At 35.6% G+C, this 15,517-nt stretch overlaps 1 protein-coding gene across 20 annotated transcripts in view; it reads right to left on the bottom strand.

Moving 5' to 3' along the window:
• Positions 1-15,517, bottom strand: part of MEF2C (myocyte enhancer factor 2C) — a 140,669-nt gene that overhangs the window by 68,695 nt on the left and 56,457 nt on the right. For 17 of the 20 annotated variants that reach the window (XM_054186952.1, XM_054186953.1, XM_054186972.1 and 14 more), the window contains one exon: positions 11,187-11,384. In XM_054186952.1, coding sequence (XP_054042927.1) covers positions 11,187-11,240 — 54 coding nt within the window. In that variant the 5' untranslated portion in view covers positions 11,241-11,384. Of the gene's footprint in view, positions 1-11,186; positions 11,385-14,935; positions 15,230-15,517 lie in introns of those variants that run through there. The other 3 variants (XM_054186956.1, XM_054186958.1, XM_054186957.1) reach the window with 2 other exon arrangements.

Below are 15,517 nucleotides of genomic sequence, written 5' to 3'. Positions count from 1 at the left end.
CGGTTGAATTTTATTCCTCCTTCTGTTTCTTCATATATGCAATTTCCATTAAGTGTATACGATGACTGTGATTTTTTTTTTTACGTCTATTTTTTTCTCTACTGATTTTCAGTGACAAGAGTTTTTAAGATGAAAATATGGTTTTGCTAAGCCTATTATTAATCAAATTTAACATGTAGTCAAGGTATTTGATATGTCAAGGACAGGCATGCAACCAAGTTTATAGGTCTGCCTAATCCTGCACTTGTTGCTACCATTCCTTAATACCCATAAAGCAGTAGCACCTCTGCACTTTAATGCTGAGGCAAGAAGATTTGTCTGTACAGGGTTCATATGGCTGCTGTTTTATCTTGTCACACTCCTAATGCAAGTTAATGCTAACTGCGACCCCAGACTACCTCAAAATCCCAGCACGTCAGGCCACGGAAAACGTGACCTTTAAGTATTGCTAATCCCTGTTTGCTTGTCCCCCTCAGAAAGATGAGGCTCTGTGCCAATACTATGAACATTTATTCTCCCAAATGTATACTGAATGTTATTCCTCTCATTGTCATTTCAATCTCTTTAGCCTCTGTCAACAAACTGCTAAGAAAAGACGGATTGCCATTAAATACAATTATTCAAGCATTTTAAAAACACACTTTCCACAGCACTGGTCTCAAGTACGCTTAATTGGTAGTAAGTTATTTCTAAATTTGTCTGTCTCAATGGCTTTTGATATTTGGAATGAATAATGAGATAGGTAACAAAACTTCATTCCAATTCTCAAAAAGACCCTAGTCTTTCAAACACTCCTTTCATGTTTTCTCTGATTACAGAAAATTGCAATGCATTTGTTGAAACATATATCTATATATAAAAGCATGTTTTAGAAAAAGCTAAACATACAGAAAATAAAATGTACTAACTCAACATACTTTTCTGCATCTAAAATGCCTTTCAATCAACTTTTTGACCACAGTGCTGTAGGTGGAGTGTCTCTGTACAGTATGGTTTCTGTTGCACATAAACCTCAGAATTTAGCATGTTACAGCTTCTTACCATCAAAGTACACTCCAGTACAGAAATATCTTTAAAGCCACTGTTTGTGTTTACTGTTAGGTGCTCCTGAACATTTAGAATAACCACACAGCTGTGCTGAACGGCACATACTTATTTCATAATACTTATCACCAGAATGATATTGGTTAGAGTTCCTTTTTGCGGAAAGTGAAAAGATCTTTTTTTTTTTCTTTCTTTAAAATATAATCTTAATTGCTCTGAATTTGATTTGTTTTTAAATCCTTGATCTTTCTAACATTTTCTAAATCTATCAGATAATGCTTTCTGTCACTGCTGATAAATGCAATTAAAAACCTGTATCTACTACTGTTTCTCTGGTGATCTGGAATATTACTTTTCTTTTTAAACTTGCCATTCATTATGGCTTATCTTTACGTATATACATTACATAGATATACGTATGTAAATTTATCATGCTTTTACAACAATGTATAGTACAGGTGAACTTGTATTTTCAAATGTATAGTGAAAGGTCAGTAACTTCAGGAAAGATTAAGAATACTCTTCAAGCCATTCAAAAACAATGATAGTTTTTCATACTTTCTTCTATGTGGCTACATAAGGAAGATGAATATACTTCTCTTCCATATGCTAAAATATTTTTGTGAGCAATATAAGTAGACAGCATCTTTATTACTTATCTTTTTTTGTGTCTCAATTTGTTAACTATTTGTTATGTTAACCATACTCACCCAATCTAAAAGTATCTAATAAATATTGGCTAAGGTAACAGATAATCTAGTATTGCAGAAATTTTTGCTGAGTGGTAAAAATGAGCACAAATTATTTAGAACATTTGGTCTCTTTTGTCTGGGTGGAAGGCAGTGTGCAACCTGTGCGTAATAAGCTTTGACTATACTTGAACTGACTCAGTGCCGACAATGAACAAGACACACACAACCCGCATGAACAGAAGTTTTTGAGTAGCTGTAGCTGCAGTACCAAAAAATCCAGGTGGTCCCATAGTCTTATTGTCATATACTGCATTAAAGTTCTCAGTCATGATAGCATCATATAACAACAGAAAATGTCATTTTGTCATTTGACATAAAGAACACGAGCAAAACTGAAAGAAAACACACATACAGTGAGACGATTCATCAACATATTTAAAAAAGGACATCCAAAAAAGTGCATCCATTTCAATATGTGTTTAACTTCTTTTCAGGAGCAAGAATCAAATCACTACATTTTCTTTCCTGATGACAGTAGTCAAGATATGATTAATTAACCCTGCTGTCTATACCACTGCTAATTTGTAGGTGGTTTTCTGTTCAGAAATTTTCTCCTTTTCAGGAGAATCATAGGCAATTTAGGAAGTCCTTCTCTTTTGGGGGCATAATATTTTATAACGACGGTGCGAGAACTGGGGAGAATGAAAATGGAGTGGAGGGAGCAAGTGGAACACATAAGAGGCCAGCATTCAAGTGTCTTTAAAACCTTTTAAAACGTGTATATAAATCATAAGGTTTGAAACACTGACAATATTTTCTACATACTGTTATGAGGCACTTTTATGCATAGTTTTACATGTATTGCAAAAGGAGCAGTGTGCGGAGAGGACCACATTTACCTCTGAAACATACTAAAAAATAACCTAATTCCATCCCTTCATATTAACTGAAAACCCACTAGTCTATCACTATTTGTCTCAGTGCTATGGTTATTTTACTTATTTAAAGGTTATTTTTAAAAATTTGAGGGCCAAACTGCCCTCAGAACCGCAATGGCAGTACTGAGAGGGTAGGAGACTAAAGCCTGCAGTATTTTTGTATATGAAGACGCATAAATGCTGATGACTTTATAGAGGCCATAAGCAAATCAGATGCTGCTCTCAAGAATTGGGAAAACCGAAAAAAAACCAAAACCCAACAGTGAAGTAGCCAGCTTCCAACTTCCTTGATATAAATCAAGGCGAGCTTTTTATATATTTTGGATTAAATTCTGACTAAAGGTGAAACCCGCAGTATGTGCTAAAGGAAAGGCATTGACAAAAGAGGATTTTTAAAAGGACATTTTTCCACTTCAGCTCTGGCTGTTCTTCAACACCATGGAAACACCTCTCCACTAGCTCTTCATGCATAAAGCTGGAAGAGTATTCTGAGAGGTGGTTCATGGACTAGTCATTGCAATGTCTGTAAGTGGGGCTGCAGACAGCCCGAATTCAAGTGTGCATATCACACACTCTGATATGCTCCATTTAGAGGGGAACCTGGCCCAGAGAGCAGACTTTTTTGTTTACTCGCTAGTAGGTAAAACTTACCTAAATAAACTAGAAGGTAATGTTGCTTGGTTGCGAGTATAAATTCTTTCATGTGCTGAAATTTAAATTTAAATGTGTATGTGTGTAAATGGTGATAGTGGCCACTGGTAATAGTCTTTATTTAGCTGCATTTGTAACAACAATTACGTGTTTCTTATAAATGTTAAGAGATCAGTGAAGGAACAGAAGCAGCGATAAATACTCCCATTTAATGAATGCAGCCTTCAGGACACATTATTTATCTTTGTTGCAATGGAGTTTTGTTTCTTTCTGTATTTTGTGGTGAGAGTTGGTTTTGGATTATTGTATGTTATTTTATTTTTGTTTTTAATTCAGGTCCTTCTAGTGCTTTTTCTGAAATCTCACACACTCCAAGAGGCTGAGCCATAACAGCACTCCGTATTTGTCACTAGCGTATGTGCTACCATTTTGTGTTTTCAAAGTAGCAGTCCTGTGATCTTTCAAGCAATTCAGTCCAGCCACTGGCAAAATATCAGTGTTCTGCTTACGTCTTCCTATCCTGATTATAAAGATACAGAGCTGCTGACATAGGAAAATGAGAGAAACAGGGCATTTGCACATAATCCTTCCAATATACGTTTCCTGCCATTAAACATGTATGAGTGACTAGAGAAAATCAGGGACCATTGATGCACAGAAGTATCTGTGCACAGACACAATGTCTACGGACACTGCCTGGTCAAGAAGAAATATTGTTCTGTTTGTCCTTACTTCATCTGGAATGTCTAAATCTGACTCAGAGACTAGAGCAAGCACGGTAGGTAGGATGTATGTGACAAACAGAAGGTACTACATGAGCGATCTACCTAACTTCAAACATAATAAAGTCAAGTTGGCCATGTGCAAACCAAGGAGCTCTTGACTAAAATGTCACTGCCAGGCACCTAATCCTATCATACATAGAAACCCCAAATAACTACTGGAGAGACAAGGGCTCTTGTCATATCCTCTCTTCCCTTCCTCCTATTTGATTTTTGTTTAGATCTGTTTGTCATATGAAGAGGCCAAGCTGCAACAATCTTTACAGTAACCCCCAGTGGGTCTGTGAAGCAGCACCAGTGGAGGATTTGCCCGAGACAAACCTTCCTTTATACAATAACCGAGCATGCCATATTAAATGAAAGGCCCCTTAAAGAGCAGTGAAGGGCCTTCAGCAGCCTGCTTCCATGTTCTTATAACCCTCCAGCAAAACTTACAGGGATGAGACAGCAGTGATTTATGCTGGTAAAAGAGCTATTGTCCCGGATGAATAGTCTGGATAAAGAGGAGTTCTAAGCAGGATGCCCTAAAATTGCTATAACAACTAAAATGTTCACGATCAATCCGTATTAAAAAAAGGGTTTTGTACTTGTGTGTTACTCCCCATTTTTAGCATATTAGTACATAAATAACAGATCAAATACTTAAAATAGTGATATTATTCAGTCTGCCCAAATTCAATACATGATGGTGGATCTCTTATACAAATTTTTTCTTTGTAAGTAAAGAGAGGAGAGATAATTGGAAGATGTGTTAATTAACAGATGATATAGCAACTCATAAATTAGTAGGTTAGGCAATATCAATATGCTTCCCACTTTAACTTACAAATTAAGATCTAAAACCAGACTGGAATGCAAGAGTAATAATGGTTAAACTCTGATACTTCATTTCCTTTTATTGAATCAGAGAGATAAGATTAAGTCCATAACATATAGATATACAGATAGGTACGTATTTTAAGCAAAAAAAATCACCTCTATCAAAAACACAATAGCTAACACAATATACAAGAAAACTGAGGGGTTTTTTTCGGTATGCTATCACCAGTTCTGGCAGGTACAAATAGATGTTTAGGGTAAAAAACATGTTTACTAGTTCTGTGCTGCTAAAATGTTCATAAGGTAAAGGTCAAAGAATATTTCATTCCCTGCTGAGCAAATGGTCAGGAAGCACATTTGTCTGCATTTCCTGTCATAACAGGAAGAGTGTAACTTCTTCCTCTCCACAATGGCTTCAGTTCTGCTTCCCACCTCCAGCTCTTTCTCCCCCAGGGCTTTCCGAACCATTCCTTGCAAGACAGCAAGGCTGTGCCTGTGTCTGCACCGGTTTTCAGCTCTGCTGTGCTGGCAGATGCCTCATTCACCACTGTGCTCTCTTTACTTAGGCTTCTTGCTCACACTTCAAATTAAAAGTAATTTGACCTAAATATTTACCTTATGCTAATTCACTCTAAATTATGCTCAGAACATACATGCTTGTAATACAAGCACACTTAACCTTAAATATAATACATTCTAGAAATTCACGGTTCAGTTCAGCAGCTCTCTTAAAACTTTACTTCTCAAGTAGTCTGGCATAATGTGAAAAGTGCTGCCAGAGTTGCACAGATCACTACAACTTAGAAGTCATGAAATCGTGGGCTGTATTCTTCGCTTACCGAAACCTAACATTACCTCTGAAAAAAACAGGACCAGGGCCTAACTGTAATGCTATATTCCAAATACATGTTTTATTGCGTGCAATTTAATGTGAACAAGAGAAGGAATTCAAATATGTAAAAGATAAAAAGCATGTGGTGTTTAAGACAAAGGTTCATTGAACAGAATGATGCTTAGTTGCATAGTTAAGCAGTTATGTTTTCGTATGAAAACACTTCCCTGGGGAAAAAAAATAATAAAATCATAAGTTGGATAAAATGGAGACACCCCGTGAGGGAAGGCTGAAAATATCAAGAAATTGGTGAAAAAATTTTTCTATCATCTGTCTAACTTGTGCTCATTTTAGCACTAATATGCAAGGCTCTTCTGCCTTTCTACAAGGGAGTTTCTGATTCAGCCGATAGTCTCTTACTCTTTCCTTTTAAATAGAGCTGAAACACAGATAAAAATAGACACACGAGGCTGAAATTAGTTTTGAAACTAGCAGCATTAGGTATCGAAGTCAGTAGAACAAATCTAGGTCTTCCTGCAAACGGTCATTTCCCTCCAGGATATTCTTCCCCTGCCCCATAACCTCACTTTACTTATCTGCTTTAATTTGTTCTCTATTGAGCTGATAACTGCAGTAAGTCTTGGTTTATAGCTGTACAGATTTGCTGGAATCAAGTAATGGTAAAAAAGCTACGCATGAAAAAGTTAAACAGCAAGTGTTTGTTACTGTCGTACCCTATAGAATTGCACAGACCTGATACTTTAAAAAGACTGTCTTACTATTTAAGACCCGTAATACTGAAGTGTGCACTTCCTATGGTATTTAATAACACTGAAGCTCCCAGCAGTCCGTTACAAATTGAAAGAGATGTTTTAAACAGTATGCACAATCATTAGCTAAGCTCAACTCGGTTTTAACTGTGATTCTGACAACAGCATGCTTCGCAAGCAGGGAAAAAAATGCAGAACTAATGAGCAAGACGACCAGAGGGATAAAAAATGGTGGATCACCATGTAAGACCTGCTATTTCTTAATACTAAATAGAAAAAACAGTGGATTAAAAGCAAGAGGGTGTTCCAGACCCGATACCAGAATGTCATTGGGTCAATACGCCCTTTTTCCTGGGTAAATGTACCTCTGGATTTAGCTCACAGACCATGAATTTAATGAGATATTTTGTAAGTGACCTTGTAGAACAGTAATACAATATCATTTACGTCATTACACCTATTTATTTTAGGCCTGGGTAGCGCTGCCTGGACTGTTGCAAAGAGAGTTCCAGATGATCCCAGCCTACAGCAGGCCACAAAAGGCCTTCATTAAAACTAATAAAATATTTCAAACTGATGAAAAACAAACCGAAAAAATACAAGGACTTTTCTGAGGGGGACGAACGCTGTTTTTCCTTCATGTGTTGACCATAACAGAGCTAGTTGAATTATTTCTTTCAATTAAGAAAACACACAAAAATAAAGTTCACTCATGTTTTTGAAAATGCCCTTCCTCTTTTGTTTTTTTTTTTAAACAAACCAGAATTCTTCACAGCAGTCTTCTCCAATCTGCCCAATCGAAATATCTGCACTAAGAACTTGTAGTGGTCAGAAGCTTCCAACATCAGATGCCAGTGCTAATATTTTTAGCTGTTGGTTCTATTGGTGATGGAACTAATATCATGTATGCAGTCTACAAATATGGGCTGTTCACAAGGCTACCACGATCTTATGAGCCTCACCAACACCACCAGAGATTCGTTCCATGTTTTTGAAGACCATATTATCCAGTGTTGCAATAATAAAAATAAAGTCCCTGGTCACATTTGCTGCTTATAACAGAATTCTCTTGAGAGTTTTCATTTCCATTTAATATCATGATGGTAACTAAACTACACAAATAAATACACATTTACTCTAGCTGTGGCAGTTACTTATACTCCTTCTCCCTGTGGCTTAGAGCACAGTGAATGGGAATTTTTCAGATGGGCTTTTCTGAAACTTTCACAACTTTCAAAGAGAATCTGTGATCACTCACAGAAGATTCAAACATCCTTGCTACCTTTGTCACCACACGGTAACTATGAGGGCTAGGAAAATACAGCCAACTGTCAGCCCACATAAAACAACATTAAATTAATGGCTCCTCCTAGTTAAAAGCCTGAATTCTGTGCTCACTGAAGTCAATGACAGAGCTCTTATGCAGTCCAGGGTAAGAGAACTGGACCTCTAATGTCTAGGTTGCAGTAGTTTTCCTTTAACTTATCCCAAAATGTCTAAGTTTCAAATAGTTTTTGGAAAAGTGCAGATCATATCCCCCTGTTGCACATTTCTATGAGATTTGCAGACAGATATCTGACTCTGGACAGTTTCAGCTTACATTTGTTACCAGTATGATCACTAAAGTACACAAATGCAACCAACTAGACTTACTCAGAAGAAATCCTCTTGAAGGGAGGTTAGCACTATTTTTGTCCTTCCCAATCCACTCTCACAAGCACTTTGAACAGTAAGGGAGTCTCCTACCATAGCAGACAGTAGTTGTGGAAGAAAACAGCTGTTACACTGATAGAACAAGTACTCCATTCAATGGTTAATGTAAATAGCTAGTCAGGACACTGAGCAAAAGTGGAAACGCAAGAACAAAAACCACCTTCCACAGGCCTTGTAACAACTTAAACCCTTTTGCAAAACCCCTTTTATCCAAACAGATTCACCTTTGCACTGGGAGAGGGCAGACAAATTAAACTATTGCTATATCCCCTTATTTGATATGTGTTCCACCTATTTTTCCCTGCATGTGCTGTCCTGCAGAGAATTTATGTGCTTGAAAACAGCTGAGGATGCACTATTCATGTGTATCATATTCCTGTCTAACATGCCTTGTATTGTGAAACCACACTGAGTTTGAATATAAGGAACAGTAAAGCAGTTTCCAGTCAACAGATTTGGTGCTGTTCTTGCAAACAGCAAATCTTTCGGTGAGGCAGTAAGAAGGAAAAGAAAGCAGTCTTGTAAACTGCATCCATATAAATGGAGCTACAAATAAACTTTGTGGAACCATACTTCAGCTTGGATCTTAATTTTATTAATCAAAAACTTTTAACCTTCCCCCCCCACCCCGAGCAACCTTTTAATCTTTTCTATTCATTCAAATACTCAATGTCATTAAATAAAAAAAATAATATAGCATATAGACCAATTACCATTTTAAGACTACTGGAAGTGTCTAAGTTAGAAAACAAATAAACTGACACCGCCTCACTCAAGCAGTGATAGCTCATGGAATATATTACATTTTAAGAAACAGTAAGGCTTGTGAAACAGTATTTCTCATACAAATGGTTAAAAGAACCGTCACCTATTAGTGAAAATCCAGTTGTATTTAATCATATGTATATCACTTCAATTAAAAAGCTTGATCCCACAGTCCAAGTGACTCAATGGAAACCTTTTCATTGGCTTCACCGAGCTTTAAATGAGGGCACTAAATGCAAAGAGAATAAAACCAGTAGAAACACTTTCTAAACTATGTTTCAGTATTTTAGTAGAAATGCGAAGTAGAATCAAGCAAATTATTCTATATGTGGAGGGTAAAGTAATGTAAATCTGTACCTTCAGACTCACAGAGACTAATCAACACGATTGATATTATCAAAGATAATCAAAGATAAACACTTTCTTCACTAACACTAAGGTTGTTAGTATTCCAGTGTTACAGTTTTATTTATAATTATTAGTTCTGAAAGCTGATGCTAGAGGTCTTGATACTCTGCAGTGAATGAACTGAAAGACTAGCTTTCTTCATTTTTTAAAATAAATTTAGCCCCTTGAGAGATATCTCTGACAAAATTGGGGATTAAGTTCTCCATAAATCCTCTATTTGAGTAAGCAACTTGACACTGAAGCTCTTGTATAAACTAATGTTACTAATGGCAAAATTTTGTAGTATCATTTGCAAAATAATTCACGTTCACTTCCAAAAAAATCCATGATAGTATGGGAAAGTTCCAAACAACTACTGTCTTAATGTTTAATGATAAATTCAGTTCAATATTTCAAATATAATTTCAACTCCAAACTATGGAACAATTAAACTAAATGTGGTTGTGGTTTTATATTCATAGAATTACTGTTTTTTGGCTTGGCCCACAGCAATAGGCAACCTTTAGGGAAAACACAAAATTTATCCATCATAAATATAATTTTCCTTTTAAACATGATTTTCTGCCATGGAGAACACAAGTAATTACTAACACTACAGAATTTAAAGATTCTGGGAAAGCGTATTTAAAGATTATAATTTGTTGTTACGTCTAGGTTGAATTTGTTATGGTTTTATAAAATCCTTGAAGACTAAAAACATAATAACTTCTTAAACCACAACCTGAATATATGAAAACATTTACAGATCAAATGAATACACTAATATATTAATAGTAATGTAGTATCAAGTTCTTAAAAAACAGCTACCGAAGATTACTCCAAAATTGCAGCTACGTGCATGAAGAACACTAACCATAGCGTTAAATAATTTTATGAAGAGTTTCCCACACTTGTGAATCTTCAGTTTCAACAAAACATCCATCCATTTACTTCAAATTTAAACAGCAGCAGCTTTTCACTGATTTTATTTTAAGATGCCAATTGTTGAATTTTATTTTTCTGAAAACAGGAAAGCAGTTTCTCTAATTTATGACCATATTTTAACTGGCAGAGATAGTGTTGATAATATGTGACAGCTACTCAGCCATTTTATCTAAAGCAGTGGTAATAATTAATTAACCATTCCTGCTGGACATATTTAGCCATAGCATCAGTAACAGAGACTTTGTTTCATAACTACAACGTGCCAATATTATTGTATGTGGGTTTTAGAATATGTTAGGCTACTCAAATTATTTTTAAAATTCAGACGGGAAAATTTGAGATTTTTTATGAAGTAGTGTCATTTTTATATGAAGGACATAAAAATAAAAACTGTAAAAATGTAGAAACAGGAATAATTTGGATCTATGAATTCAAATGCAAGTCCTCCTGCAAATAAACTCATAATAGTTCACAAAATACAGTACTAAAAGCCTGTATCCTGTAACAACTTGCAGACGGGCTTAACCACATATACTACACACTGAAGTCAAAGTGAGTGCAGAGGGGGCCCAATGTAGAGCACAGACATTAGTCTTTGTAGAATCAAGGCCTCAAGTAATAAATTCCTAACTACGCATGTTACTAAACTTGAAAAAACTGTGTGTGAGGTTTCTGGTTGTTTCCAAAAGTACTTTTGCTTTGATAGTCTTCCATACATTGTGTATATGTATACATATATGTAGGTATGTGTATATGTACACAAAGTTACCAACTTTTCAATCGCTTATGAGAATAATTCACCTTAGAAATATAATATGATGTTCAAATACAGTATTTTTGCTACTTACCTGTCTGTTACGTTCATCCATAATCCTTGTAATCTGAATCTTTTTTCTCCCCATAGTCCCCGTTTTTTTTCCTCTCCTTCTTCCTTAAAATTATGTATTTTTCCCTTCTCTTTTCTTCCTCTTTCCCGTTTCCTCAAAACAAACCTCCTTCTTCTGCACTTGCACAACTCAGTTCACAGTCCCCTGCATCCGTTCCTGCTAAACACGGAAAAGAAATCAAATGTTATTACAAAATTGATAACTAGATTAAAGTTATTATATGGACCTGACCAAGCATTCTAATTATAATTTAGTATACAAGTAAATTATAGTAAAAATTTACTGCATCTATAAAATAAGTAATGCATAGAGAAATAATAATTTAATTCAAAGGCTTCTTTTTATGAACAAACCCATCAATATATCAAGAAATGAAGAAAAGGACTGAAATATACATTGCCAAAACTTTAACGGTATTAGGTGTCTCTAGTTTTAAATATCACTCACTGCTCTAATATGAAAAATTACCTAAATCAGAGAGTAAATGAACCTTTCTGTACCTGTGTATGCTAAGTAGGCCAGCTAATTCATTTCTGAAAGGGAAAACAATCTTGTGTTTTGACAGCAGAGGTGATAATGTCCCTCATTATGCAAATAGGATGGACCTTTATTAAAGTGTTACTTGATATATGAGAGATGTCAGCTATTTTAAATCCAAAATTTTTAACCTTATACTTTAAGAATATAGATTAGTGAAAGTATTGCTCAACATACTTGAAAAAAACCCGCCCGTAGTGCATTTTCCCTTATTTCATTTCAATATAAATTCTAAAAGGTTCTGACAAACTATTTATAACTAGAAAACACAAACATCTTTCCTTATAAAAATTCTTGCACCAAAAGTCAAGCTATATAGTACAGAATAATAGGGACAGATGATAATTTAAGAATGTTTTGAAAAATATTTTCACAGTTTTAGTAATGCACCAATACTAGCTCCCTGAACCTTACAACACTGGTTCTATAGCAAACTACAGACACTTATATGCAATATATAAAAATACGTAATGCAGTACACATTCAGTATTGCACAAAATGTAATAAACCACAAAACTAATTTCTATCATATGCAAAGTACTTTTAAAAATAAAAGACTTGACAGAAATATAAGAAAATGCAGAAATGATGTTCAGTCTAGTACAAAAGGATGCATTTTCCCCCCTTTTTAACCTTCCTTTACTGTATTTTTATATTTATGTATTTTGAACAGAATTCATTTAAATGAAACAGTTCATTTGAATATCGAAGAGAAAAAAAATCTTAACAAGATTAATTTAAACTGGGTTTTTTTTAAGTTTTTATGTTAGATCCACAATGTATTAAAAATATTGCCTTGGAAATAAAAAATTAGTAATTTTAAAACAGTGGCTGGTGTTTCCTTATTTATTTTAAGCTCGTAGTCTCACAGCCAACCTGATCAATTCTCACAATATGTTACATAACACTAAGCCGATGTCCTGGCCATTTAATCCATTATTTGGCTCTGATTCAAAGCTACTGAGGTAGAAAAGCTAGATCTCGCTCATTCTGATCTTCGATTCTCTCTTGATTTTCTTTGCATACATAAAACTTTAAGCTGCTGAAGTGTTTTATCACTCTGAGAAAAAAATAAGTTAACAAATAAGCAGTCAGTCTGAGTTTTCTAACTAGGCACTATGATATAATTAATCTGCCGGGCAAAACAAATTTTCAAGTTTAATACTTATACCTTTCTGTACATGAATGCCTTTTTATATTACTTGCTAGGCCTAAATCATTACCATAATGCAGAACATGGAACAATTCATATTGCCAATATAATAAAAAGTATAAAGACTGCAAAATTTTTTTTGCTGCTTTTCACTTCTTTGAAGACAGTTCAACTTCTCACTGCTTAAGACGACACAAAGGTGCTTGATCCTATTTACAACAAAAAATAGAAGTCCAAAACTTTGCTACTTAATCAACATAAGTTGATTAGATGTATTCATAAAACTTTTTTCCCAAACAAAGCTAGGAGACAGTCTTATCTGATATTCAGTGTTGACAAACAAACCCAGTCTATTTTTAGAAACAGTTTTAAATTTCCTCGGACTGGGTTTCTTTCCTGTTTTTCCTATAGTCTTACCTCTGATACAAAGAGCAAGTTAGAATGGTGTTTCCCATGCACATGCAGGACCCAAAGGAGTCTAGCAGGCTTTCTCTGTAACGGTAAGCCAATGCGCTAATCCACAGCAAATGCATATGGAACAATTTCCTTTCCTTTCATTCAGCTGAAGCCAGTAGCACTATCGGCTTACAGCACTACGCCTGCCTAAACTCTTATTCACTGCAAGGTGGAAGGTCAGGGTGGACAGATTAGAGCAGCGGTGACAGGTTAGCAAGGATGAGAGCTGCTCTGCAGATCAGGATGCTGATGCTGAGCGAGTTCAGAAAAATCACTGAATACTGAGAAAAATCTACCAGGAAGGACAAAAATCTTAGTGGAGGAGCAATATGTTGAGTCCCTCCCACACACTTCTCAGTTCCACATTTAAGACCAGTCTTCAAACAACAGAAGCTTTTACAGGCAGTTTGAAGTCAGAACACCTAAAATTCCTATGATCTACACAAAATTATCTTAAAAGTAGTTCATGCAACACTTGATGAGCAGAATTTTGTTCTTCATTACCTGTACTAATCCAGTAACTACACTAGTTTTAAGTAGAAAAATAGATGTGCAGGAAAATAAAGTTGCAGGGGTGCAAGGATGATTTGGTTATTAAATAATATCAGACAACCTGAGACAACCTGAAGGAGAAGACAGAATGTGTTAGGTCATATGTATCCAACATACAGTTTGCAAAGAAACATAATTTTGCTTCAGCAGGCAGCAGGTTAAGTTTTCTTGCCTTGACAAAAAAAAAAATATCTCCCCTGTTTGCTTTTTGCTTACTAGTCTAATTTCAAATAAAAGCTTTTCGTTTTTTCTAGAAAATTTATTTCCTTTTTAAGAAATAGTTTCTATTACTTTTACTGCTACTAGAAACAAATTGGGAATGCTGTGGTATTCTCTATATCTGTCTTACTCTTTTACACATATATACATATCAACACATACTGCTTCACGTGCTACTCTTACTATGTGTTTGCCTATAGTTCTATTCATTTCATTAGTATATACGTTTGCACATGTACATATTTAAAGCAGATAGCTGGACTGATTCCAGATCAATTAGATTCAGATGAGTAAATCAAGGCATCTGATTCAAGGGCTATAACCTTCAAAGGCTGGTGACTTCCAAGTCAAACAGAACGTAAAGAACTCTGGAGAACAACAAATCCCCATGGCTGCTTTAGGAGTTCACCAGTGTTCTCAAACTTTTCAAAAGTTCTGGCAGGATTAAGGATTACATGGTAAGTATTTAAAGTTCCTGTTAACTGATAAATTGTATTTCCCTAACACTAATAAAACACACTAGCTAGAAAAGTTGAAGGTACGACAAAACTCAAATAGTACTGCAGGCTTTCATTATCCAAGAGAATCTAAAAAGGAACTTAAAATAATTCCAGAAGCTTTGTTGAGGTAACTCTCCACATAAAAGAAACCTTCCAACTTAATGACATGGTTACATGCAAACAAATTGCACTTAAAGAAACACATAGTTACATGCTATGGTGTTACAGTCTTCAGCATTTTTCCTTTTTGCAAACCCAAACATAAAAAAAAAATAAATAATCAGACTGCTTACAAAAAGAGGAACTTCATTTTTGGCGGGCTTCTGTTCACTATATGATTTGGCAGAGGCAGTGGTAGCTGACAGAAGATTGATCAGAGGCTTGAGAAGGGAAAAGAGCTAATGGCCAAACACAGCCGATCACTTGACCGCTGCTGTCTCTCTTTGGTCCGTTCACGCACAGATGTACCCACGCGGGCGCACATACACACACACACATGCACGCCCGCTGTCCCTTCTCTGCAACACAGAAGAATCTCGACAGAATGGCAGGAAACACGCACAGAGTGGTCAGGGAAGGATATGATGTCAGCAACCACGAACAATAAAAGGTGTAAAGGTGCTTCCTTCCCTAAACTGTTCCAGAAGTGCAAAATGGGAACCAAAACTCTCCACTTCCTTCTCCGAGCAGAACTGTCTGAATCTGCTCTGCTGCAACACCCCAGACAGAGAGCTCTTTGAACAGTCAGAGCAAGGGCAATAAGGAGTATCAGAACAGGAGAGTCAAAATATTTAATTTATAAACAAGAAGGTGGCCAGAGAAAAACTAAGTTAAAATGTGCTAGGGTTTAGCATTTTCACGGTTGCTTTACAAAA

The sequence above is a fragment of the Rissa tridactyla genome, chromosome Z (genome assembly GCF_028500815.1).
Source record: "Rissa tridactyla isolate bRisTri1 chromosome Z, bRisTri1.patW.cur.20221130, whole genome shotgun sequence".
Classification (NCBI taxonomy): Eukaryota; Metazoa; Chordata; class Aves; order Charadriiformes; family Laridae; genus Rissa; species Rissa tridactyla.
The sequence above is the reverse complement of the archived record's forward strand: the minus strand, read 5'-3'. Positions and strand labels throughout refer to the sequence as shown.